This window comes from Jaculus jaculus, chromosome 5, assembly GCF_020740685.1.
Source record: "Jaculus jaculus isolate mJacJac1 chromosome 5, mJacJac1.mat.Y.cur, whole genome shotgun sequence".
NCBI classification, from domain to species: domain Eukaryota; kingdom Metazoa; phylum Chordata; class Mammalia; order Rodentia; family Dipodidae; genus Jaculus; species Jaculus jaculus.
Window position 1 is genome coordinate 48565414 of NC_059106.1, and position 23560 is coordinate 48588973.

General features: G+C 48.7%; 1 protein-coding gene across 3 annotated transcripts in view; it reads left to right on the top strand.

Annotated features, from left to right (window-relative positions):
- Positions 1 to 349: 349 nt before the first annotated feature.
- The window catches only part of Kazn (kazrin, periplakin interacting protein), a 361840-nt gene continuing 338629 nt past the window's right edge, over positions 350 to 23560 (top strand). For all 3 annotated transcript variants that reach the window (XM_045150201.1, XM_045150202.1, XR_006637200.1), the window contains exon 1: positions 350 to 626. In XM_045150201.1, coding sequence (XP_045006136.1) covers positions 365 to 626 — 262 coding nt within the window. In that variant the 5' untranslated portion in view covers positions 350 to 364. The remainder of the gene's footprint in view (positions 627 to 23560) is intronic.

The following is a 23560-nucleotide window of genomic DNA, read 5'->3' on the forward strand; positions in this document are numbered from 1 at the left end:
CGGCGCCCGCGCGCCCGCCGGGGTCTCGGCGATCGCTGCTCCTCCTCCTCCTCCACCTCGCCTCCTCCTCTTTCTCCTCCTCCTCCTCCCCCCGCCGCCTCGCCACCGCCGCGGCTTGGGCTGGAGGCGCCGCTGTCATTCCTGCGCCGGAGGAGCCGGCGCTGCCGGTGCCTGGGGGTGTCGGGGCGCAGGAGAAGCCGGGCCTCGGAGGGGGGGTACCCAACAGGTAGAGCCGGGGTGGGGGTGGTGCCCGACTACGCACCCCCCCACCTCCACCCTCGACCTCAGCACACGCACACCAACACGCCAGCAGCATCATGCAGCTCTTTGTCACCTCTGTCGCCCCCAGGCCAAAATCCTCAGCATGATGGAAGACAATAAGCACCTCGCGCTCCGCATCGATGGGGCGGTCCAGTCGGCCAGCCAGGAGGTGACCAACCTGCGAGCCGAACTCACGGCCACCAACCGGAGACTGGCGGAACTGAGCGGCGGCGGCGGCGGCGGCGGCCCGGGCTCGGGCCCGGGAACCTCGGCCAGCGCCTCCTCCTCGTCTTCCTCCTCCTCGTCCTCGGCGGCGGTGGACGCAGCGGCCGGGAACATGGAGAACCATCAGCACGGCGCGCAAGGTAAGGGTCGCCCGGCGGCGCCCAGGGCGGAGGCGAGGCGAGCGCGCACACCGGGCCCCGGTGCCCCCTGCGCCCGTCGCCAAATCGCTTTGCATTGTGGCTCGGTAACCCTTTCCTGCCTCCCGGCGCGCGCCGCTGCTCTCTAGTTCGGAGTTGCAGGAGGATGTCATTAAGGAATGCCTGGGCAGCAGTCGTGCTAAGGGGTCACCACGGTCACACACACACCGGGCCCTCGCTAGCTGGAGCTAGGCGCCACCGGCAGGTCCCTTCCAGTAGCAGAAAGTGTCCTTTGGATGGCACACCGAGCTTGGGGCTCCGTGGCAAACTTTTCACTCCCTCACCTCATAGTCTCTCCTCCTCTCCACCCCCCACCGCCACCGCCACCACCCCGCGCGCCTCAGTTTTCTTCCTTTGAACTGACTCCCTTGGCGGGGGCGAGAGTTCTGGACTCTGCCGTCGTGTTGGGGCAGGCGACTGGACCGATGTGCGCTTTGCTACGCGGAAGCCTGAATTCCCTTGCCTGGAGCATCTGGACTTTGTTCTTCTCGCCGGTGCAGGCAGTGGGATGTAGCGATGCTTTGGTGGATGCTCTGGTCTGCGGGGAGTTTAAATTTCCAGCAGTTGAATGCAGGGAGAGCTCTTCCCAGGGGGAAGTAGTAAGAGCTCGGAGGCTGAGTGATGGGCGCCTGGAGAAATGAAGGTTTGCATGGTGTAGGCTGCAAGCAGCTCCTGCATGAAGGAAAGACTCTCTCCCCCCCCCCCCCCACCCCTCTTTCTCTGCAGTTTAGTGGACGAGGGAGGGACAGACGGCTGGCAGCTGGCCTGTGTTAACATCCAGAGAGGCAGCTTGGAATCTCTGTGAAGGGTTAAAGGTATGGAATGAGGCCGCCCTGTCAGGAACTGTTAAATTTCTGTGAATTGGATAGCAAAAGCGGAAGCAAGCTTTTCAGGATTTTTTTTTTTTCTTCTAATGACCCTTTAAGAAGCAGTTTCGCCAGTTAATTCATATCATTTGAATTGGAAACGAAACGTCTGAAATCCAGAGCAGGACACACACACACACACACACACACACACACCCCTCCAGTTCAGGAGAGCCACTTGTATAAATAGATCATTTAATGAAGTACAAGGCACCAATCTCTTAGTGGCTCTAAACCGCCTGCTTGGGGGTCCTCTCACCAGCTCCCCCTGAACATCGAGTCTGTTCACATAGGGGTGTCTTCTCAGCTGCCATGGATCTGTTTCTGCCTTACCTTCCCGAGAAGGTGTGCTTCTGTGCTGTGTGTGAGATGTGGAACTTTACCATCACCAGGGGAAGTGTGTGTGGGGGGGGGTAGGATTTGGTCAAATTCCAATTCAGACCTTACTTAACTTGGCACTTCAGGAGCCAGTTAGAAGTCTTTGGGAACTGGAGGTGTCATTTGGCCATGACGTCATGATGGGAAAAGGCTGCAGTTCTCATGTTTGCTGTACAGTTGTCAAGGTTGGCATCTGGTTACTTATGCTTGGTTATGTCACTGTGTGTGGGAAAGAACACTCTCCCGTGGAACCAGAGTGGGGGGAGGAACGGAAAAAATAGACTGCAAGATAATGCTTTATTTATTTACTTATTTATTTATTTTTGTAAGCAGCAACTCATCCGGCATCGAAAAACCAGTTAAACACTAGCATTGTACCAGGACAAGCAAAGCCATGGGAAGGGAGACCAAGCAGTGCGGTTATTTCCCAGTGTCTGCCCTTCCCTCAGCCACGGAAAAGTTAAGTGGCTTTTCATCTGAGAGCTGTGTTGCGCTGGGCTTGCTAAGGGAGCCGGTGCATCCTGCTGGCGCGCACACTTTACTGGGAAACTGAGCTTCTAGCTGATGGCTAAATGGTTATAGAGGAGCAACCGGGGGCTGTTTTCTTTTATTCCCCCTTTTTACCTACAAAAACACACAAGGCTGTGGACATGGGGAAAGCCCTTTAGGATTGCTTGATATCTTTAAAAACACCTGAAACCAACATCTCCCTCATGTCCTAAGGAGCGTGCACAGCTGCTGCCCCTTGCCCATGTCAGAGGCTGCCAGTGGGTGGTAGGAGAAAAGGGGAAGGAGGGGCCTTGGTCGTTACTATATGTATCACTGACTTTCTAAAAATTCTTACTTACTATGGGCACATAGAGATTTTATAGTCCCAAAGTATGATGCTAATAATTTTAGTTATCTAAGCTTAACTGGCGGTTACATTTCCACGTAAAGTGTAAGTTTATACCAATGTGATGTTTGGAAGGAAAATAAGCCTGCTGTATAAATCCACTGGGGCATTTACTTATCTGTAGCAAGAGTATGTCAGTCTGGGGATTTTTAGAAATCATCGTTTAGGCTGTGTGAGGTTCTTGGTTTTATTCTTGATACTTCTGAGGGCATTTTTGTTAGGAACGTTCAGTAGAGATGGACTGGTCATTTCTTTTGCTGTGGCTTTTATTTTGTTGGGTTCTTTCAAGTTAAATTTCAACTGGGGTTGGTGGCACTTCTCTCGCACTCCTCCAGGGAGGCTTGTGACTGTAGAGGGTTCTCCTCTGAGTTAGAGCTGGTCTTGTGCTTTCACTCACTACACACTAGTGCCATTCATCGGTGATGACTCTGAGTGTACCAGGTGCTACTGAGTTGTGACTTCTCAAATCAAGATGTTGGATGAAATGACCATCTTTTAAAAATGCATCTATACAAGCCATCATTTAAATAATGGGCTTCGGACATGGTGGCACACACCTTTAATCCCAGCACTTGGGAGGCTGACGTTGAAGGATCAATGTGAGTCCAAGGTCAGCCTAGGGCTACAGAGTGAGTTCCAGGTTAACCTGGACTACAGGAAGGAAGAGAGGAAGAAAGGAAAGGAGAGGGAGGAGAGGAGAGGAAAAGAAATTTAATCAATGGGCAGTAGGTACATATTAAGTGATGCTGACATGCTTTTAACAATATTAGCACAAAAGATTACAGAAAAACTTTACCTTTTGCTTCGCCTGCCAAGAGATCCATTTTCAATTATGTTTTAAATTTCTTTTTAAAATATGAATTAAGCAAACTCACCAATCCACCTTGTAGAGATTTTATCCCGGGGTGACCACTGGTGTGGCCTTTTGATGAAGAAAAACTTGGGTTTTCCTACAGTCCAAGGCAGCGGGTCATTTAAACAAGATACGAATTCACTTGGTACTCTGTGTGAGCCGGCATGGTTGCCATGGAACAGAATCTAGAAAGTGAACTCGCATGGTACCCTGTGTGCGCTGGCATGGTTGCCATGGAACAGAATCTAGAAAGTGAACTGCTGAAAATCTGGGCTCTCAGCACTTCGCAGGATCTTCTTTCGGAATCTGTGTTGAAAGAACTGTTGGCGGCGGGCCCATTGCCTCACTCTGTCACAAGTGGCTTGGATAATCTTAATGAGGATGCTGGCCTACCGCACAGAGGGCGTCTGCGCAGGCTGGTGCATTTCACAGCTCCAGAGACCTCCTCTTGGGTTGGTGGGGTCACAACCGCCTTTGACAGGTGGACAGAAGGAGGATTGGAAAAAAACAGACCTGAGCATTTGTTCCACTTCCTCTTGTTGGTCGCCAGAGAAGGGGTTTGTTTAAAGTAGCATTTCTAAACTGTTTTCCTCACCATAACATCTCTGGGGAAAATGTGTTTAAAATGCTGGTGTTCTTAGAGGGCAAAATATAGTGGTTTGTTTCTCTGAAAATGTTTTATCTGATGAATGACTAATATTAGATTCAATTGGCTGGTTTGTTATGCATAGAATAAAACAATTAAACTCCATTAAACCCAATTCAAATAGGTGTTAACTGTATATAATGTGAAATACTTATGCCCAGTAAGATGTGTGCCTGCTACCATTTGTTTATTGTTTATTTTTTGAGGAAATAGTTGAAGTCATGTGCCTTTACCAGCTCAGGGACTCTTTCTTTGGTGTGAAAGATACTCTTGCCTGCTGCATTTATGAAAATGAGGAGTTGGGAAGGGTCAATCTACACTTTGTGTGAATTTGCATAATCGTATGTACGTTTTACTTTTGTCTTCCGATGTTACAATGAGAAGTTACTTGCAATCCAGGTGCTGTTATCTACAACACTGGGAGCTCTCTGGCAAAGTATAAATTGCCTTTGCGGTGAACTGAATATGTGAGAAGTCTGTAGAGACGCTGCGCAGTGCCACTTCAAAAAATAAGTTGTCTTTTGACATCCCTTTCCCCATCCATCCCGCCTCTGCCCGTGTTCACCTGGGTAGACTTTGACCCATTTTGGAAGAAAGAAATCTTCTAATGACAGAGAAGGTGGGACCACGTGTCACAGCATCTCTGGAGCCCGCTGGCAGCTTGCCTCTGAGTGATGGAGTGCCTCAGGTCACACAGGTTCTGGTTTTGCAGTCACAGCAACGGGCTCAATGACGGTGCCTTTGTCCAGCCGAGCAGGCTGGCATCAACTGGGATTTCAGAGTGCTTCCTGAAAATGACTGTGCATGGTCACAGAGAGTACTCACACATGACTCCAACACAGTTGGAATCAGGTATTGATTGACTGCTATTGACTGAGTTCCATTGTCTCTGAAAGCGCCTTTCTGGGGATCCCTAGAGTGAAGTGCCTGGTTCTGGGTGATGCCGTACTTCCAACGTGGGTTTCCTGATTTTCTGTGGTTTTCCAAAACTTCTTTGATGTCATCGGTGTATCTTCACCGACCTGATTTTCATCACAGAAATCTACTCACGTAGCATTTCTGTGTGGGGCTAAGTATCATTTCATTTTCCTTCCTATCCCTGTCTTCCCCAATGGCCAATGGCATCTCATAGGAGTCCTGTAGGGTTCTAATTTGCGACTTCCTAGAGGCTCGTCAGTGAGTGGCAGATGGACCTAGTAGGTGGGAATTGCTCACTGGAAGTCTGCCTGCCCAGTCAGTGAGCCATGTGTGTCCCAGAAGGTCAAGCTTGGGGTCTTGGTCACATTCATTGCATATTTTATATGTGTGTGTATGTATGTATACGTGCCCCTGTTATGTACTAAGGAAGGCTGTAGCCACATGGATTCTCACACACTTTTCAGTGCCTTTCTAGGACTGGTCCACATGAACATTGTTTCTTGGCTACACGGGCACATGCACACATACACACACACACACACACACCACATACATTGGGCAAGAAGGGAACTCATTCCGCCCACTGGGCTCAGGGGATGGGGTGTTAAATGATCTCATAAATATGAATTAGCCCATACGGCTTAGGTTGGATATCAGGGTAAGTAACATATTGGGTGACAAGGGTGCCACCAGCAGCATCTGAGCAGAGAGGGTTCGGGAAGGATCATTCAGAGGGAGCAGCATCCCTAATGCCCATCAGGTGGCCAGCCACGTTGACAGAACATACCTGGTGGATTCTCTTTAGTAGACCAGAGTCCTGCCTACCCGTGCTGTCACAGATGCAGTCCCTGGCCAGGCCCTCCCTCCGCTCCTGCGGAGAAGCTGGCAGAAGACCGAGGGAACAGAACAGTCTCCTTCCTCCCCATGGAGTTGGACGAGACCTGAACAGTCCTACTTCTTTGATGCACCTCAGATCCAAGTGACGGCGCGCAGGCTGTGCTCCGTGGGCCTTCCTGCTTCCACAGCTGCCGCCAACATGAAGGAACCACGTGGAGTTTTAGCGAGTTTGGCAAAAGCAACTGTTAGAGCAGGTGGCTTCTGAGTTGTAGGGAATCATTGCTTCTAAATTTATTCTGCTGTCTTTGTTGGGGGGGGGCGCATGGCAGACCTTTGGGTCAGGCTCCTGACCCCTCCCTGCTTCTGATCACCCTGGAGCTTGGAACAGGCAGTTCTGCCAGCAAAGAGCCTCCCTCAGCCCCAGCCTATACCCTCCTGCTGGAATAGACAGCCAGGCTAATGGATGGAGAGAAGTTGGGGTGAGGAGATGCCCCATGCAGCTGCCACCCCCGGCTCCCTTTCTATCCAAGCAAATGTTGTAAGACCCCCTACTGGGACATTGAGGCCTTCCACTTGATATTGTCTCAGCTCTAGCTAGCGTTTGGAGTATATGAAACATTAAGAATAAAGCGCTGTTTGGAAGTGAGTCGATCCAGAGCTAATATTTTCCGCTTACCTCCTAGCACATCACTGAGGCTCTTGAAGTATGCCCCTGGGGTACAGGACAAGGCAGTGGGTGTTCGAGAACCACCTTAAAGCATGCACTTTTTTCCTTTTGAATCTTTTAGTACAGCAGGACATGAGAACTAGTTTCAGTGCTTTGGTCAAATTTTTCCATAAATGATAAGCCTGTTCAACACGTCCTGTAGTGTGGCGTTATTCTCAGGCATCACTGAATCCCAGACCCAGCAAGGGGGCAATGCTTATGCCCATATATGTTTGTACCTTTTAAAAATATTTTTATTAGAGAGAGAGAGAGAGAGAGAGAGAGGCAGAGAGAGGGAGAAAGAGGAAGAGAGTATGGGCACCAGGACATCCAGCCACTGCAAACAAACTCCAGACACATGTGCCACCTTATGTATCTGGCTTACATGGGTCCTGAGGAACTGAACCTGGGTCCTTTGGCTTTGCAGTTAAGGCAAGAACCTTAACTGTTACATGATCTCGTGAGCCCCATGTTTGTAATTTTTTTTAATTGACAACCTCCACACTTGGATACGATGTACCCTGATCGTGTCTCCTCTCTGCCACTCCCTGAACCCCCTTTTCTTTCCAACTAGTTGCTGTTCTGTCTTGATGTCATCATGTGTTTTGCTCTCCTCCATCATCTCTGACAACATGCTGATGGGCCCAATGTTGTGCATCTCTTATGTGAGTAACAGCAGCCGCTGTCAGGTCGCGTGTACCATGACCATTCTGTATCAGGAAGACCGCATTGCAAAGCCCTCCTCCCCTTCCTTTGGCTCTTACATTCTTTCCACCACCTCTTCCAAAATGGTCCCAGAGGGTGTGATGAAGATATCTTATTTAGTGCTGAACACTAAAATTCTTCCAGCATTTTTGATGAGTTTTCAGTCTCCCCATCTGAAAATCTAATCTAATCAAAAGTGAGAGCAGGGCTAGAAAGATGGCTTAATGGTTAAGGCACCTGTCTGTGAAGCCTAAGCACCCATGTTTACCTCTCCAGATCCCACATAAGCCAGACACACAAGGTGATGCATGCACAAGGTCACATATGCACACAAAGTGGCACATGTGTCTGGAGTTTGATTACAGTGGCTGGAGGTCCTGGCATGCCAATTTTCTCTCTCTCTCTCACTCTCACTCTCGCTGTCTCTCATAAAAATAGGCTAGTCTGTCAGGCTTGCCTCAAAAAACAAATGTGAGTAGTACTAGTGTATTTTATAAACATAAAGTTTTAGAGGGTAGTTTGTGTGCATAATATATCCATTTAGACAAACAGTAGTAGCTTATCTACTATGGCTCATGACCTCCCCGCCCATAGGCTTTTGAGTAGGTTTTTAGTACCAGGCATGAATTCCCTCCTTTAGAGCAGACCTCAAATCCAAGCAGAGAGCAGTTGGTTACCCCCATAACAGACATGCCACTTTTGCACTAGTGAACACATCTTGCCTGGCTGGCCAGTTGTGCAGCTTGCAGAGTCTACTGTTATACCTGTATTTTTTGAACGAGGAAACTGAGTCTTACGGTGGTGAGGTCCCTTGTCTGCAGTGATGTGGCAATGGCCATGACAATGGTGACAATGACAGACTTTGCCATAGGCCTTACTCTGTGCCAGATACACGTGTTAATGCATCTTATAGACACCATTGGTCTTGTCAAACAGGTACCATTCCAGCACCCATTTTCCATAAGGGCAAACTGAGGCACAGAGATGATTCAGTACTTGGCAAAGAATGTACAGTTGTTACATGACCAGTCTGTGGCTCCAATGACCCTGCTCTTACTCAATCACTTGAGTACCCAAGGTTAGTTTGCCACCACATGCCTAGGTCAAGAATTCAACCTACCAGGTCTCCCAGCCATGTGAGCATGTGTGTGCTTCCCCAGCTGGCCTCTTAAGTCAGTAGCTTTCGCTTTGCTCCTTAGGAGGGAACAGGAGCTCGAGGAATGTCTGTCCAGCTTTGAGGCTGGTGGTAGTTTTGGAGAATTGTCATCAGGTAACAGAGCCTCTTCCTGAGGCAGGTGATAAGAGGCAAGTAGGGCCTGCTTAGCAGTCCCAGGGTCACATGTTAGTAATGGAAAATATGCCTTGGACCCTGGATTGGGGCTCTGGTTCCTTGGACCTCATGTGTTTTCTGTCTTGTAGGGGGGAAGGTTCTAGGCAAAGCTAGATCTTGTGAATCCCTTACTCTCCTTCCAGCAGACATTCTCTTTCCCAGCTTCTGTCTTGGTGGCCTCAGGAACTCCCAGTGGCCCAAGAGTACCCATTGCTCAGGACCTATGGGCTTCTCACAGCTCTTGTACCCTGGGCTCCTCACTTCAGAACTATTGGCTAGGATGCAACAGTGTCGGGGACTGTCCTGTGTGGCATAGGAAGCTTAGCAGTACACCTGGCTCTGCCCCACATGTCCATAGACCACAACTGTCTCTAGAAGTTGCCATGTATCTCTTGGGGTGAAAACTATCCCTGATGTTCCCTCGGGACTGACTCCTCCTCGACCGACAGATGCCCAGAGAGACAGGAGGTTTGTCTGTTTCCTTGGACTATGTCTGGTACACAGAACAGACCAATAAATATGTGTTGGGATGGATGCGTGGACAAATCCTGAGTTTCAGGGAGTGTGGAATTTGGCCTTTATATTACACGATAGGTGTTTTCACAAGAATCACTAGTTTAATGATAAATTATTTTTGTTGAGTGCTTACATATCATGCTCTGTTCCAAACCCTGTAGCTATAATACTTCAATTCATCTTTGATGGCTTGTGAGGTACATATTGCATTTGTCACACTACAGATAGGAAAACTGAGGAACAGAAAAGTTCCGTGACATCCTGAAGGGTCACTAAACTAGCAAGTGCCAGAGTCAGGTCACCCGAGCAGAGGTGACCTCGGAGACTGCCACCATCCAGCCCTACCAGGATGCTTCTGAACTTGATATTGTTCCCTGCCCCTGCCACAGAAATCATTAATTGTTGGAATGCTGGGACTCTAGTCATGATGGTTGGATTTGCAAATCAGGTATCTACGTGTTCATCTTTAGAGCTCTGCTGTGCAGCCTCGGGGCTGGCCACAGACATCCCTCTAAGCCAAGGTCTCTGCCTCCCTGCTGGGCTTCCACTGAGATTTGTAGAGAGAACTTGACTCCCTTTCTTCCCAGGAAGTGGGCTGTTGAGCCCAGAGCTTCCTAGCTGAAGGACTGACTCCTTCTTACAGAAAGGGTTGACTCAGGAGCTGGGGAGACTCGGGTGTGGCCTGAGAGTAAAGTGGGGACCAGTGTCTGTGAGAGTAAAGTGGGAGCCATGTCCGTGAGCCACTCATAGGGTAACCCATATGCTCCACTTCCTGAGCAAGGCCTCAACATGCCTTCGGATCCTAGACGGGTGTTGTCCTCGCCTCCCACAGGTGAAGAGCCGGAGGTTTTGAAGAGCCAGGCACGGTGGCGCGTCCCTGCATCCCCTGCCCTTGGGAGGAAGCTGAGGCAGGAGGATGAAAAGTTCCTGGCCAGCCTAGGTTACAAAACAAGATCCTGTCTTCCTAGAAACAGAGTCTAACTTTTAGAAGTTGAGGTTCAGTCAGCTGATGACTTGAGACCAGCAGATTAGAGCACAGATCGAGCTGACCTCAGAGCCTGCGTTCACTACAAAGAAGATGGATTTCACAGCCAGACAGCTTGAGGACACACCTCCAAGATCAAATGTCTTTTTCTATACCACCATCCTTTCCTTCTCCTTCTTTTGTTCTCTGTCTCCGTCCATCTTGTGAGACTGGGCGCATAGGCCAGAGACTGCAGATTTAATAAGACAGAGATAAGTGATCTTGCATGTCACTGTCTGGCAGGCGTGGTGGACTTGGAGACATAATTACTTTTTATTATAAAGGTATACATGTGTGATGGTGAAATAGACAAGGAATGGATAAGCAGAGGGGCCTTTACTGACACATACATGAGGGAGATGATAGGTAGAGAGGGGGCCAGGTGTGATGGGAAGCAGAAGTAGGAGGATCGCTGTGAGTTCAAGGCCCACCTTGAGACTAAGAGTGAATTTCAGGTCAGCCTGGGCTAGAGTGAGACCCTACCTCAAAAACATAGGTACACACACACACACACACACACACACACACAGAGCAGAAAAGGAAATATTAATTTCACCGGGAAAGGGCAAACTGGCCAAGAGAGATTACAAAACAGCCTGCATGGGTTGGGACCACACAAAGCAGGTTACAGTAGCAAGCTACAGCCTTTCACTTAAAGAAAAAACATATTTTACAAAGACAGAAAAGAGCTAGGCCTTTCTCAGAAAGCTGAGGGAGAGAGAAAGGGAGAGGAGAAAGAGGGATACCACCACACCTACACGCACACACATCCTCCCTCTCAAGACAGCAAGAAGCAATGCAGTTTTCAAGGCAGATTTACTTGCATTTGGGGGAGGTTATGTATGTGTGTCCGTGTATGTGGTGTGCATGTGTGTATATACATGTATTCATATGCTTGGGAACACATGTGCAAGTGTGGGTGTATGTGTCTATGTGTGTGTGGAGGGCAGAGGTCAATATTGGGAGACTTCCTTAATCATTATGTGCCTTAATTTTGAGGCACAGCCTCACGGGACATTTGGCTAGAGAAGCTATCCACCAGTTGCTAGGACTCTCCTGTTTCTGCCTCTCTGGTGCTGGAATCACAGACAGGTACCGCCACGGCTCACAGTTATATGGGTTCTGGGGATCCAACACAGCTACCTCGAAACCAACCGGAGATTGTCTCCCCTCTTCCCATACCTGCATCTCTTCCTTTCTTTTCTTTTTTTTCCTTTTGGTTTTTCGAGGTCGGGTCTCACTCTAGCCAAGGCTGACCCAGAATTCACTGTGTAGTCTCAGGGTGTCCTCGATCTCATGGCCATCCACCGACCTCTGCCTCGCCGGGATTAAAGGCGTGCGCCACCACGCCCGGCACCTGCATCTTTTCACACAAGCTCTCCTCCCCACATGCCCTGTCCTCTTGCTGAGACTGGCCAGCTTGTCAGCTGGAAAAAATGAACTTGTTCATTTTCCCTGATTAACTTGCACTTTTAAAAAACCATTGAACATGGTGTATTTGCTGTAATTCAGTACATGCAAGTTGGAACACAGCAGGATTTATCCCCCTCCCCCACCATGTTTCCGTTCTTGCCATTTGGAGTCCTGCGGTGCCTCACTCACTCTGGGCAGTAGGAGGGTGTGATGTTGAGAAATCTGGTCCTCACCCTGCAGAGGGTCGTGCTTAGGTCTCGCGAGTGACAAATGATGCCGAGAAGAACTGACCCAGGAGTGTGTGTGTATCGATTCTCTTAATTAATGTGCTCGTCGGCTACATGGCTTTGCCTCTTCCTACATGGTTCATTCTGTGAAGGCTGGAAGAGACAGAACCTCTGGACGCATCTTTAAATTGGGGAGGAAGGGGAAGGGCAAGGCCTGGCTGTCATTTTGTGAGGACCACGAGCCCCTTCACAATTTGACATAATACCAGGATGTCATGCAGGAGGAAGAAGATATATTACCATCTTAATTAAAGTCCTTGGAAGCCAGATCGTGACCCTGTGGTCAGCTTCCAGTGAGAGTCATTGCCATTGACGGGTACAAAAAAAGAAAAACCCAGACTATCAACACATTGGCTAGAACCCTCAGTGGTCAGCTCCAAGCCCACTCTCCCTTGCTTTAACTGTTTCAGTGTATCCAAAGTGAATGTTTGGTGTTGCTCAATGGTTCCCAGGGAACCCTCTTTCCAGGACTCTGCTGCCTCCATCAGCCTTCTCCTTTCCTTTGCACCCATGAGGACCTCAGGAAATGCTCCAGCCTCACTCTCAACCAGCTCTTGGGTGGTCTGCAATGACTCCCCCAGGTAACATCCCCTGAACCCCCCAGCCAGCCCAGGGAGAGTGCACCACATAGACACAGCAACACATTTCTCAGCCAAGGAAGCAGGCACATGGAGATTGAAGCTGCTTCATCCTAGATTGTCGAGCTGGTTGTTGAAACCAAGACCCTTCCCTCTTTCCCACCCCACTGCATGATGGGAGAGAAGACTTCCCCATAGTTGTGTGTCCTGGGTGCTGTTGTGTGAGATTCCACCTTGTCTGCATCATCACAGTGTCTTGTAGGGACTGCATGGTAATGCCATCTCTCAAGATGGTGCCCATATCCTCTGTGTCCAACGAGAGAGGCCATTGTTACCAGTTAAATCCCATTTCTTACACTGGTTTCTTTCACCATCTCAATGAGCTTTGATTGAGCTCGGCGTTTCCTCTGCCCCACTAAGGGTAGTGGGGCTTGATACCCAGTCAGTATAGGGGAGCTGAGGCTGGTGTTAGTGACCTCGGTCTGCTAGTGAATCACCTGCAGAGGAACTCTGCATTCCCAAGAACACCACAGGCTAGGAGGTGTGAGTATGGGAAGGACCTAACAGGGTCTCAACACAGAAAGGTGTGTATTCTCTGAGTACCTGCGGATGTAAGCAACTATCCCAACCAGTCTATCTCAGTTCTTTCACTTCTTTTCCTTCAGGAAGAACTCATTGGTTACTCAGGTCTGTTATTAGGGTCTTTAAGATAAAATGCCTCCCAAACACATGTGTTTGGACCCCCATCTACATACCCCATTAGTGCCCTCTCTCCCTCTCTTTGTGTTATATTATTTATATGTATATTGTGCACATCTGTGTGCAGAAATGTGTTCACCCATGCACACCCAATGTTCTCTATTGCTCTTCCACATTATTTCCTTGTGATGGAATTTCTCATTGAACCCAGAACTGCCCCCCCCCTTTTTTTTAATCAGATTGACTGACCTGTGAGTCCCAAAGATTCTCCTGTCTCCAGCCACTCCCAGCAGAACTAGGTTTATAGGCATGTGTGGTCATACCCAGCTGTTTATGAAGATCCTGGGGGATCAAACTGGGGTGGTCTTTCAGGTCTCCTCAGACCCCCCCCCCCCCCCCGCGTACATAGGAAGCATTCTTAACCACTGGGCAATCTCTCCTGCCTGGTGATTTATTTTATCGCCTAGATGGTGGAGCCAGCATAGAAACTGGCAAGCTTGTTCTATAAAGAAAGGGGCATGTGATGCGTATTTCAGGTGTTGGGGCCACAGGGACTCTAGCAGAGCTCCTCACGTCAGCTGTTAGAATGCAGAAGCAGCCATAGATGATGGGGAAAAGACTGTCATGGATATGTTCCCCTAAAACTCTATTGACAAAAACAGGAGGCCAGCCCCTGAGTCTGCATTCTTTTGACCCAGATGGCATACAGCAGGCGCTCAGTAGATGGTGACTACATGAGTAAGCTAGTGAATTTGCTGCAACAAGTGCAACCACCAGATGGCAGTGGTAAGGGACCAGAGATACGTGGTCAACCACTGGGCCAAATGATTCATGGCAAAGGCGAGGAGACACGCACAACTCGCTGGAGAGGTTCCAGGTGAGGACTCCCTAGTGCTCTCTCCATCACGGCCTTCCGGAGAGCCGTGAGGAGACACAGAGGTACGGGCACAGCACTGGCATCGGAGGCTGTTTCTTCTGCGCATGAAATGAGAAGGTTGCTTTTCTGTTTAAAGTAGCTTGGTGGATAGAGCTGGGATTCGGGTGGTGAGGTGGACCCAGATCAGCTCCTGACTGCCGTGCGGATGCATTGGGACCTTCCACTCATTTCCCTCACCTGTAACCAAGGCCGAGCAGACCTGCACCATGAGGCCCTGCAGTGGCCTCAGGCCGGGTCTCTCAACCTCGGCACTGTGGACACCCTTGGCCAGACAGTTCTTTGTGAGGAGACCTTCAACAGCATCCCAGGTCTCTGCCCACATAAATGCCAGGAACACCCCCATCTTGTGACAATCAAAAAACAAAAAGAGTCTTCAGATGTTGCCAGATGTCCCCTGTGGACAAAAGAACTCCAGGTCCAATGAAACAACAGCCCGGTGCGTGGCAGCTTTGATACTTGTTAGCTGGAGCTCTTCATGATTAACAGCATACAGAATTGCTGAACAGTAAGTCCTCTCCCTTTGAGTGGAGGGAAGTCTCTATTTCCCCAGCCGAAAGGCAAGGCCCATTATTTTTGTTCCAGAACATTGGTTTTTGGTGTGGTATCTTTGGCTGGCTTAGCTGTCATGCTCCTTAAAGGATCCATACTTCCCCCAGTATCTTTGTTGTCTCTCCCTCCCTCCTAACATATGTGAGTCCCAGATTCATGTTGGAGGTATAGCCGTTACCTTCTGACTGATGAAGCAAAACATCTGACCACATAGAGCTTATGGAACAACGTAGAGATTGCTGACCGCAGCAAGCAGGGGTTGGCCTAGTTCGTGTGTATGGTGTCTGTGTGTGTGCATGCTCATAAGTATGTGGGTACATGTGTGCATGAGTATGTGGAGGCCAAACATACAGCTTATAGTTTCCAGGGGAAGTTTCATCGTGGTGGGGAAAGCATGACAGGAGCAGACAGCTGGGTGTCACATCGTCACACCAGCAAGGAGGAGGCAGAAATAGCTGACTGCAGCAAGCAGGGTTTGGCTGTAACACCCCAAGGTTCACCCCCAATGACACACCTCCTCCAGCAAGGCTCCACCAGCTGGGAACTGAGCCTGAGGCTTAATCACAAACACGAGGCTATCGGGGGGCACTTTACATTCCAGCCATCACAGAGGCTAAAGTCCAAACCCATGGTTGGTTCATATAAAAAATTACTCAGATGTCTTTGGCAGGAGACAATGGGAGAGAGAGGGCTGAAAACTTCAGCTGTCACGGACTGGCAGGCAGAAGCCAAAGGTTGAGCTCAGAAGAGATCGTGTGCTGCCAACCACTATCAACAAAGGGATCCCTTCCCTACTAAGATCCTGCTCTCAACATCCAGGGGCAGGGGTTGGCAGTCAGGGTTTAAAACTTTCACTCGGTGGCTACCCCATGATTACATCTGCACTTAACGTTGCTGCCGTCCACAGACCTGCTGGAACAATGACGTCTAGTCTCTGTGTGTGTGCTCTGTACATGTGTGTATGCATGTGCATATATATGTAGGTACATGTGTGCGTGTGTTTGTGGAGACCAGGGATCAATGTTGGGTATCTTCCTGTGTTACTCTGCACCTTTTTCTTTGAGACAGGGTCTCACCGTGAACCTAGAGCTCCCTGACTCAGCTAGAGCCCTGCTTCCCTGGTATGAAGGTTACGGGCATGTATATCATGCCCAGCTTTTACTAGGGATCCAGACTTAGGTCCTTGTGCTTGCACAGCAAGCACTTTGCCCGCTGAGCTACCTCCATACCCCTGAGTCACAGTTTTTAATGAAGCAGAGAGAGACAGACATAGAGAATGAATTCTGACTCCCCTGTATTTGTAGTTATATTTAAATTGCTTTTTGACATTTTCATACGTATATATTACATTTTGAACATGGGGAATCACACATTACTCTCCCTTATACCCCCAGTGTCACTGTACCCCCTCTTCCCTCCACTACCAGTGGCTATGCCATGGAAGAGGATGCCACCCACTCCCCAAGCAACCGTTAACTTTCATTGGCTCCTTGTGGAGGGGAGTGGCCACATATGCCCCACCCCCGTCAATAACAGAATGTTGACTGGCCCCATCCTGTGTAGGTCTTATGCAGGTGACCACAGCTCATGAGTGAATTCATGGGTTCAATGGCCTTATCATGTCCAGAGGCCAGAATTCCATATCATTCCTCCCCATCCACTAGCTCTGGCATTCTTTCCATCCCTTCTTCTGCAAGGTTCCCTGAACTCTGAAGGGGATGATATATCTGTGTCCCTTAATCACTTATATTCAGTACATGACCAGTTATGAGTCTCTGTATTAACCGCCTCCCACTGCTGGAAAAAAAAAAAAGTAAGGAAAGAAAAAAATGCTTTCTGACTGGGACTGAGAACAGAACTAATCTGTGAGTATAAAGATAAAAATTTAGTAGACAATTTGACAGTACATCCACTTAGTAAAATAATAGTAGGTTCTCCCCTTGGGCCTATGATCTCCCCAGCCTTTCTCTCTGTTTAGGGAAATGCATGAATGCAGAAGGGTGCAGTAACATTGCTAAGGGGTACTGCGCCGGCCTCTTCATGTATGTGCAAAAGCATGATGCACGTACGCACGCAAGATTGCACAAATGACCCCTTCTCTCCACAGGCTCACATTGGAGACATGACGGGTTTAGACTTTGTCATTCTCTGTGGCCTGCGGGCTGGGCGCTGGTGTAACTGCATCTGGTCATGTGTGCAGCCTGTGCAGGGCGGTGTTCAGCAACACGCAGCACAGCTAGGAGCTCATACCTACTCTGGAGGACCACGGCTGCCACCCTGGACTCTGCCCAGTGTTAAGAGACTCATGCTTGCTGGGCTCCTCCCTTTCTCTCTCTCTCTCTCTCTCTCTCTCTCTCTCTCTCTCTCTCTCTCTCTCTCTCTCACACACACACACACACACACACACACACTGTGATATCATCAGATGAGCCCATGACTTTAGGAGAGCTCTGCAAAAATCTCTGCAGAGTGACTCGCTGGCTTGACTACTAGAAAATACCAGTTATCATCAGAATAACAGAACTGGCCCCAAACTAGATTTCGGGCAATACGATTTGATTGGCCACCTGCCATCTCTAACTAGCATCATCCTGCCCCATCTCCAGCTATGCCCTCAAACCCCTCAAGCATGTGATCCATCATATCATTTTCTCATTTATGCTGGCGCTGGATAACGGCCTAATCTCTCCAGCACATTCAGATTCATTAGGGAAGATGGCATTTACAAAACCATTCCACGGTTCCACTGCAAGCAGCCCAAGCTGGTGCGTGCACTCTTACGAGAACCCTTCCTTGAACAACGGTTTATTACCACCAATTAAAATCACCTGGATGAGCCTCGGAAATGGTTTTGCATTTCTCTTCTTTTGTGTTTGGTTAATCTTGTGCTGGTGGGCTCCCCACAGTGCTTCAGCAGGAGTGATGGAGAGAGACAGGATTCTGCTCACAGAAGGCACACCTTGCTCAGGAGGAGAGCAGTCCAGCAGGCCATGGTCATTCCAAGGGCAGACTTAGCCTGGAGGGCCATCTGCCAGGCATGTTGGCAGAGCTACTTCTGCATCCAGTTTAGGTGTGTGCAAAACCAAACATGGCCTTCTTGGGGGGAAGCTTCCCTTCCTTGTGCCTCATGAATGAGCTTGCCATCAAAGGGTATGGGAAGTTTAGCAGTCACAGTGTGCCACGTTGTCTGGGTCCAACCTGGAGAAATATTTAACGAAAATGATTTCTGGACTAGAGAAATGGCTTAGTGATTAAGGTGCTTGCCTGCAAAGCCAAAGGACCAGTTGTTATTCCCCAGGACCCACATAAGTCAGATACACAAAGTGGCACATGTCTCTGGAGTTCATTTGCAGCAGCTGGAGGCCCAGGTGTGCACATTATCCCTCTCTCTCTCTTTCTCTCAAATAAATAAATAAAAAGTTAAAAAAATAATAAAAGCCTGGTCTGGAGAGATGGCTTAGCAGTTAAGGTGCTTGCCTGCAAAGCCTAGAGACCCATGTTCAACTCCCCAGATCCCACATAAGCCAGATGCACAAGGTGATGCATATGCAAAGTCACGCATGCACACAAGGTGGCACATGTGTCTGGAGTTTGGTTACAATGGCTGGGGGCCCTGGCACGCCAATTCTCTTTCTTTCTCTCTCATTTTTTTTTAAAGGCCAACCTATTGGCTTGCCTCAAAAAATAAAAAAAAAAATCAAAGCCTTGAGCTTTTCAAAAAGAGATAGAGAAAGAATCAGTTCTAGAAGAGATTTCCACTAACTGTGGTCATCACTTCTTGTGCGTGTGAGTGTGTGTGTGTGCGCGTATGTGTGTGTGTATGCATGTGTGTGTGTGCATGCCTGTGTGTGTGTGTGTGTGCATTGGGCTTTGCCTTCCACCTGGTTTGACATGGGGATCTATATGGTGCTCACTGCTGCGGATGCCAGCCAAGCTGGCCCATGAGCTTTCAGGATTCCCTGTCTCCGCCACTCATCTCATCACAGGAAAGCTGTTATTGCAGGCATGTCCTACTGTGTCCATTTTTATGTGGATTCTGAGGAACAAAACTCAGATCCTCATGTTTGCACAAGTCATTTACCCTCTGAACCATCTCCCCAGCCCATGGTAATCATCCTTTGAACAAATTATGATGTTGTCAAAGGGAAGCTCAGTGTTGAAAACAGAACAGAGGTCTTGAGTCTCCTGCCTGGTCGATGTCCTATCCCTTAACATTTCATAATTAGGAGAGATGCAAAAGTCACTTTACCTACAGAAGGTTCAGTTTCCTCATAAGGATAATGTGAGTTCTGACCTTCTAGGGCTGCCTTAAAATTAAATTAGAATAAAATAAATTTTAAAAAATGGGCTAGAGAGATGGCTTAGTGATTAAGGTGCTTGTCTGCAAAGCCAAAGGACCCAGGTTCAATTCCCCAGGACCCACATAAGCCAGATGCACAAAGTGGTACATGTACCTGGAGTTAGATTGTACTGTCTGAAGGCCCTGGCATAATCATGTTCTCTCTTCCTCTTCATCCTCCTCCTCCTCCTTTTCCCTCACTCTCACTTCCTCTCTCTCTCTCTCTCTCTCTCTCTCTCTCTCTCTCTCAAATAAACAAAATTAAATTTAAAATTAAAAAAATTAAATCAGGAGGGACTAGGACTAGGGAGATAAATCAGTGCTTTAAAGGCTCTTGCTCCTCAAGCTCACCTACATAATGCAGGATTCACAATGATGTGTGAGTCTGTAATCCCAACATGCCCTTGGTAATAGAAGGCAGAGCCAAGAGAATCCTAAAGTTCACAGACCAGTTAGATTGGACTTCCCAGAGACAAGAAGAAAAAAGGAAAACCCTATCTCAAGGCAGAAAGAGAGAACCAATACCCAAAGTTGTCCTGTGATCGCCATGCACACATAGTGGCATGTGCTGGCCCATACACACATACATGCACATGTACACACACACACGCACACACACGCCTGAATTAGGTGGTTGCAGCGTGTTGAGCACTGGATCTAGTACTTGCCAAGTCCTCCTGCAGATGTCATTAATGTCCCCAAGTGTCTGGCATCCCTGCAGGCGCTGAGGAAGGGGACTGAGTTCTTTCTTTGTGTATTCATGAAATTAGCATTCAAGTACACATCCTGGTTGAGAAGGTGTCGGGATGAGCATGAGGAACACCTGGGCAAGTAAGTGCCTGCCACTCCCTGGAAGCCAGAGGAGGCCAGAGCAGCCAAGGAAAGACCCTGGTGTGGGAATCAAATGCTAGATTCTAGCCCCGAGTCTGCCACTTCCAGAGGAAACAGGGGATAGTTCTCACTCTCATGGTGGCTTGTGATACTGACTGTCGGGGCTTGCCATCTTCCACCTCTTAAAACCTGTAGAAGTGTCTTACACGGCTGCTTAAATGTTGGAACACTAGACCTGAGCCAACATGAGTGTGCTGGATGAGAGCCCCTGTGCAGGTTTGTTTTTTTTAATTTCTTTAACATTTTTTATTTATTTATTAGAGTCAGAGAAGAGAGAGAGAGAATCGGTGTGCCAGGGTCTCCAGCCAGTGCAGACTCCAGATGCATGTGCCACTTTGTGCATCTGTCTTATGTGAGGCCTGGAGAATCAAACCTGGATCCTTAGGCTTCTCAGGCAAGTGCCTTCACCACTAAGACATCTCTCCAACCCTGTAGTTTTTATTGTGTCTAAATTTCCATGACGTCTCTCAAGTAGTGGCATCCCCAAACTAGTGAGTTTCACCTACACAGCTACTTTAGAGTAGCTAGATTATTCCGTTTGAGGACTATTCTCTTCTTCTCCGGCGTGAGCAGAGATGGCGCTCAGCTATGACACAGCTCTACCAGAGATGTGGCCCGGGAAAGGGACTTGAACTTGGCTGTGGAGAGAACGGTACACCACACCCACACGCTTGTGTGAGCTGTGGAGCCACATGTTCTCTGTACCAGAGAGAAGGGTCGTAGAAGACCAACTGTGCAGGTTTGAATATAAGATGTCCCCCATAGGCTCATGGGTTCTGGATACCTGGTCCTCAGTTGGTGGCAGTTTGGGAAAGTTGTGGAACCTTTGGGAGGTGCACCCTTGCTGGAGGAGGTATGCTGCTGTGGGGTGGCGTTTAATATAGCCCGGTTCTCAGACTACTTCCTTCTGGGTGCTGGGAAGATGTGATACCTGGCTGTCTGCTCCTATCATGCTTTCCCCAGCATGGTGAACCGTAAGCCAAAATGAACACTCTCCCTCTATCAAAGGCTTATAGTCCAGTGTTTTACCTCAACAATGAGAAGGTAACTGCTACACTGACTTTTCATTTGTGGAAACTGAGGCATAAAACCCAGTCCAGTTATACTACAGAGACCTGGTGGCAGAGCCCAGGCCTGGATGGTGACTGCTGGCCTCCTGGTTCAACTCGTCCCTTGTTGCAGATCTCAGCAGAGCCTAGACACATCCTTTCCATGTCTCATGATACCCACATTCCCAAGCAGACAAGGTGTACAGAGTGGAGCCCACTGCTCAGGAGTGTGAGGCTTGGTTTGCACAGAAGAGAGTGCTTTAGAAATAGAACAGTGAGGGCTGGAGAGATGGCTTAGCGGTTAAGCGCTTGCCTGTGAAGCCTAAGGACCCTGGTTCGAGGCTCGGTTCCCCAGGTCCCACGTTAGCCAGATGCACAAGGGGGCGCACGTGTCTGGAATTCATTTGCAGAGGCTGGAAGCCCTGGCGCGCCCATTCTCTCTCTCTCCCTCTATCTGTCTTTCTCTCTGCGTCTGTCACTCTCAAATAAATAAATAAATAAAATTTTTAAAAAAAGAAATAGAACAGTGAGAGAAAGAGAGAGAGAGAGGAGGGAGGGAAGGAGGGAAGGAAGAAGGAAGGTAGGAGGGAGAGAGAGAAAGGAAGGAAGAAGGAAGGAAGGAAGGAGAGGAAGGAAGGGAAGGTGGGAGGGAAGGAGAGAGAGAGGGAGGGAGGGAAGGAGGGAGAGAAGGAAGAAAGAAGGGAAAGAAAAGCACAAGGCAGATCGCCCAAGTAAAGCACTAAATCTTCCTGGAGCTCCTGTCCTCTGAGCCGTGTAAATAAAGGAGAGGGCTGAACCCCTCTGCCCACAAACCAGCCTTAACAGAGCCTGTGCCCCACTCCCAGGTACTCAGCCCCTCCCCCACAGCACTTGGCATTTCTCATACAGGAGCAAAGAGTTCCATCTGTCATCCTGACTGTCCTCCCTAGGTTTTTTTTTTGGAGCTGCAATCTCAGGGTTGCCTTGTGCATGAAATATGAAGCTCGGGACAGAACCAGGACATTTCGATGCAGGCAGGGCACACTGGGGAAGGCTGGTTCTCTGCCCTCGTGGCCTCATTTGCATTTATTTTGCTCCCAACCATTTGTAATATAGTGGTGGGTGTCCATCAAATAGCTATTAGCTCTGCAGCTTGCTCCTAAGGGGCTGGCTGGGCTGCCTCTTATACATCCAGGGGACAACATAGCCCATACTTTGGGTCATTCTGTGGTATTCTGAGCCACCGTGAAAGCAAGTTTCCATTTAGTCCCTTGAGGATCCCACATGCCAATAACCTTGGTTGTATGGTGCCATCCTTTGACTGGACTCAGACACCTGGGCCACCACCTCTCAGCATGCCATCATGTTGTGCCCCATCCCAGATGTTCTCTCGCCTGTGTAATGTAGTTGTCATGTGATGGTCCATTCCCAGAGTGAGTTAATGTGTGTGAACGTTGGTGCTGAGTGCATGGCACATATATGCTAAGGGTTTAATCGATATTACTTGTGACTATTAAACCGTGTATTAAAACTGAGGTCCAAGGCTAGAGAGATAGCTCAGTCAATAAAGTACTTGCCATGCCAGCAGAGAACTTTGGTTTGAGTCCCAAAACCCACAGAAGTAAACCAGGCATGGTTGTGCAGGAGTCTAATCTCAGCACTGGGGAAGTGGAGACAGGGGGATGGCTGGAGCTTGCTAGTCAACCCATCTAACCTACTTGACAAGCTCCAGGCCAGTGAGAGACTGTGTCTCAATAAAAGTTGGGTGGCATTCCTGAGGAATAGGAATTGCCCTGCGGTCTCCATAGGTTGCACACATACACACAAAATAGGTGAACAGAAGTCCAAAGGTCCAAAGTGTCTCATGGAAGATTAGTGCCAAAATGTGACTTTTCTTGGGAGTGACAACAAGATCATTTAAAGAGGCAGTGCAGTTGGAGTTTTGAATTTTCAAATTAAAAAAAAAAAAAGTCTCTTTTTGGGGCCTGGAGAGATGGCTCAGCAGTTGAAGGCACTTACTTCCAAAGTCTGATGGCCCATGTCCAATTCCCTAATACCCACATAAAGCCAGATACACAAAGTGATGCCTTCATCTGGAGCTCCCTTGTAGTGGCAGGAGGCCCTGGCGTGCCCTTACTCACTCTCTCTTTGTCTGCCTCTTTTGGCTTTTGAAAAGTCCAGTGTATGAGGGCTTAACTTGTTTTCAGAGGGACAGAAGGGATTCTCAGGTGGCCTGTGTTATCTGTGCTCACTTTAAAGATGTCCAGACAAAATTTCAGCTCCGACTGCTCATCCTCCGTGGGAAAGGGAGTCTGCTACCTCCTGATAGGTCCTCTGTTAAGCTCTGGATTCTTCTTCCCTCTGTTTTTTCTATGGCTTGCCTGCTGATATTATAAGTCTTGTTGTTAGGCCGGGACAAGTAGAGAGATGGCGCTTAGTCTATAGCCATACCAGCCTGGATGTGCCCAATCTTGTCTGATCT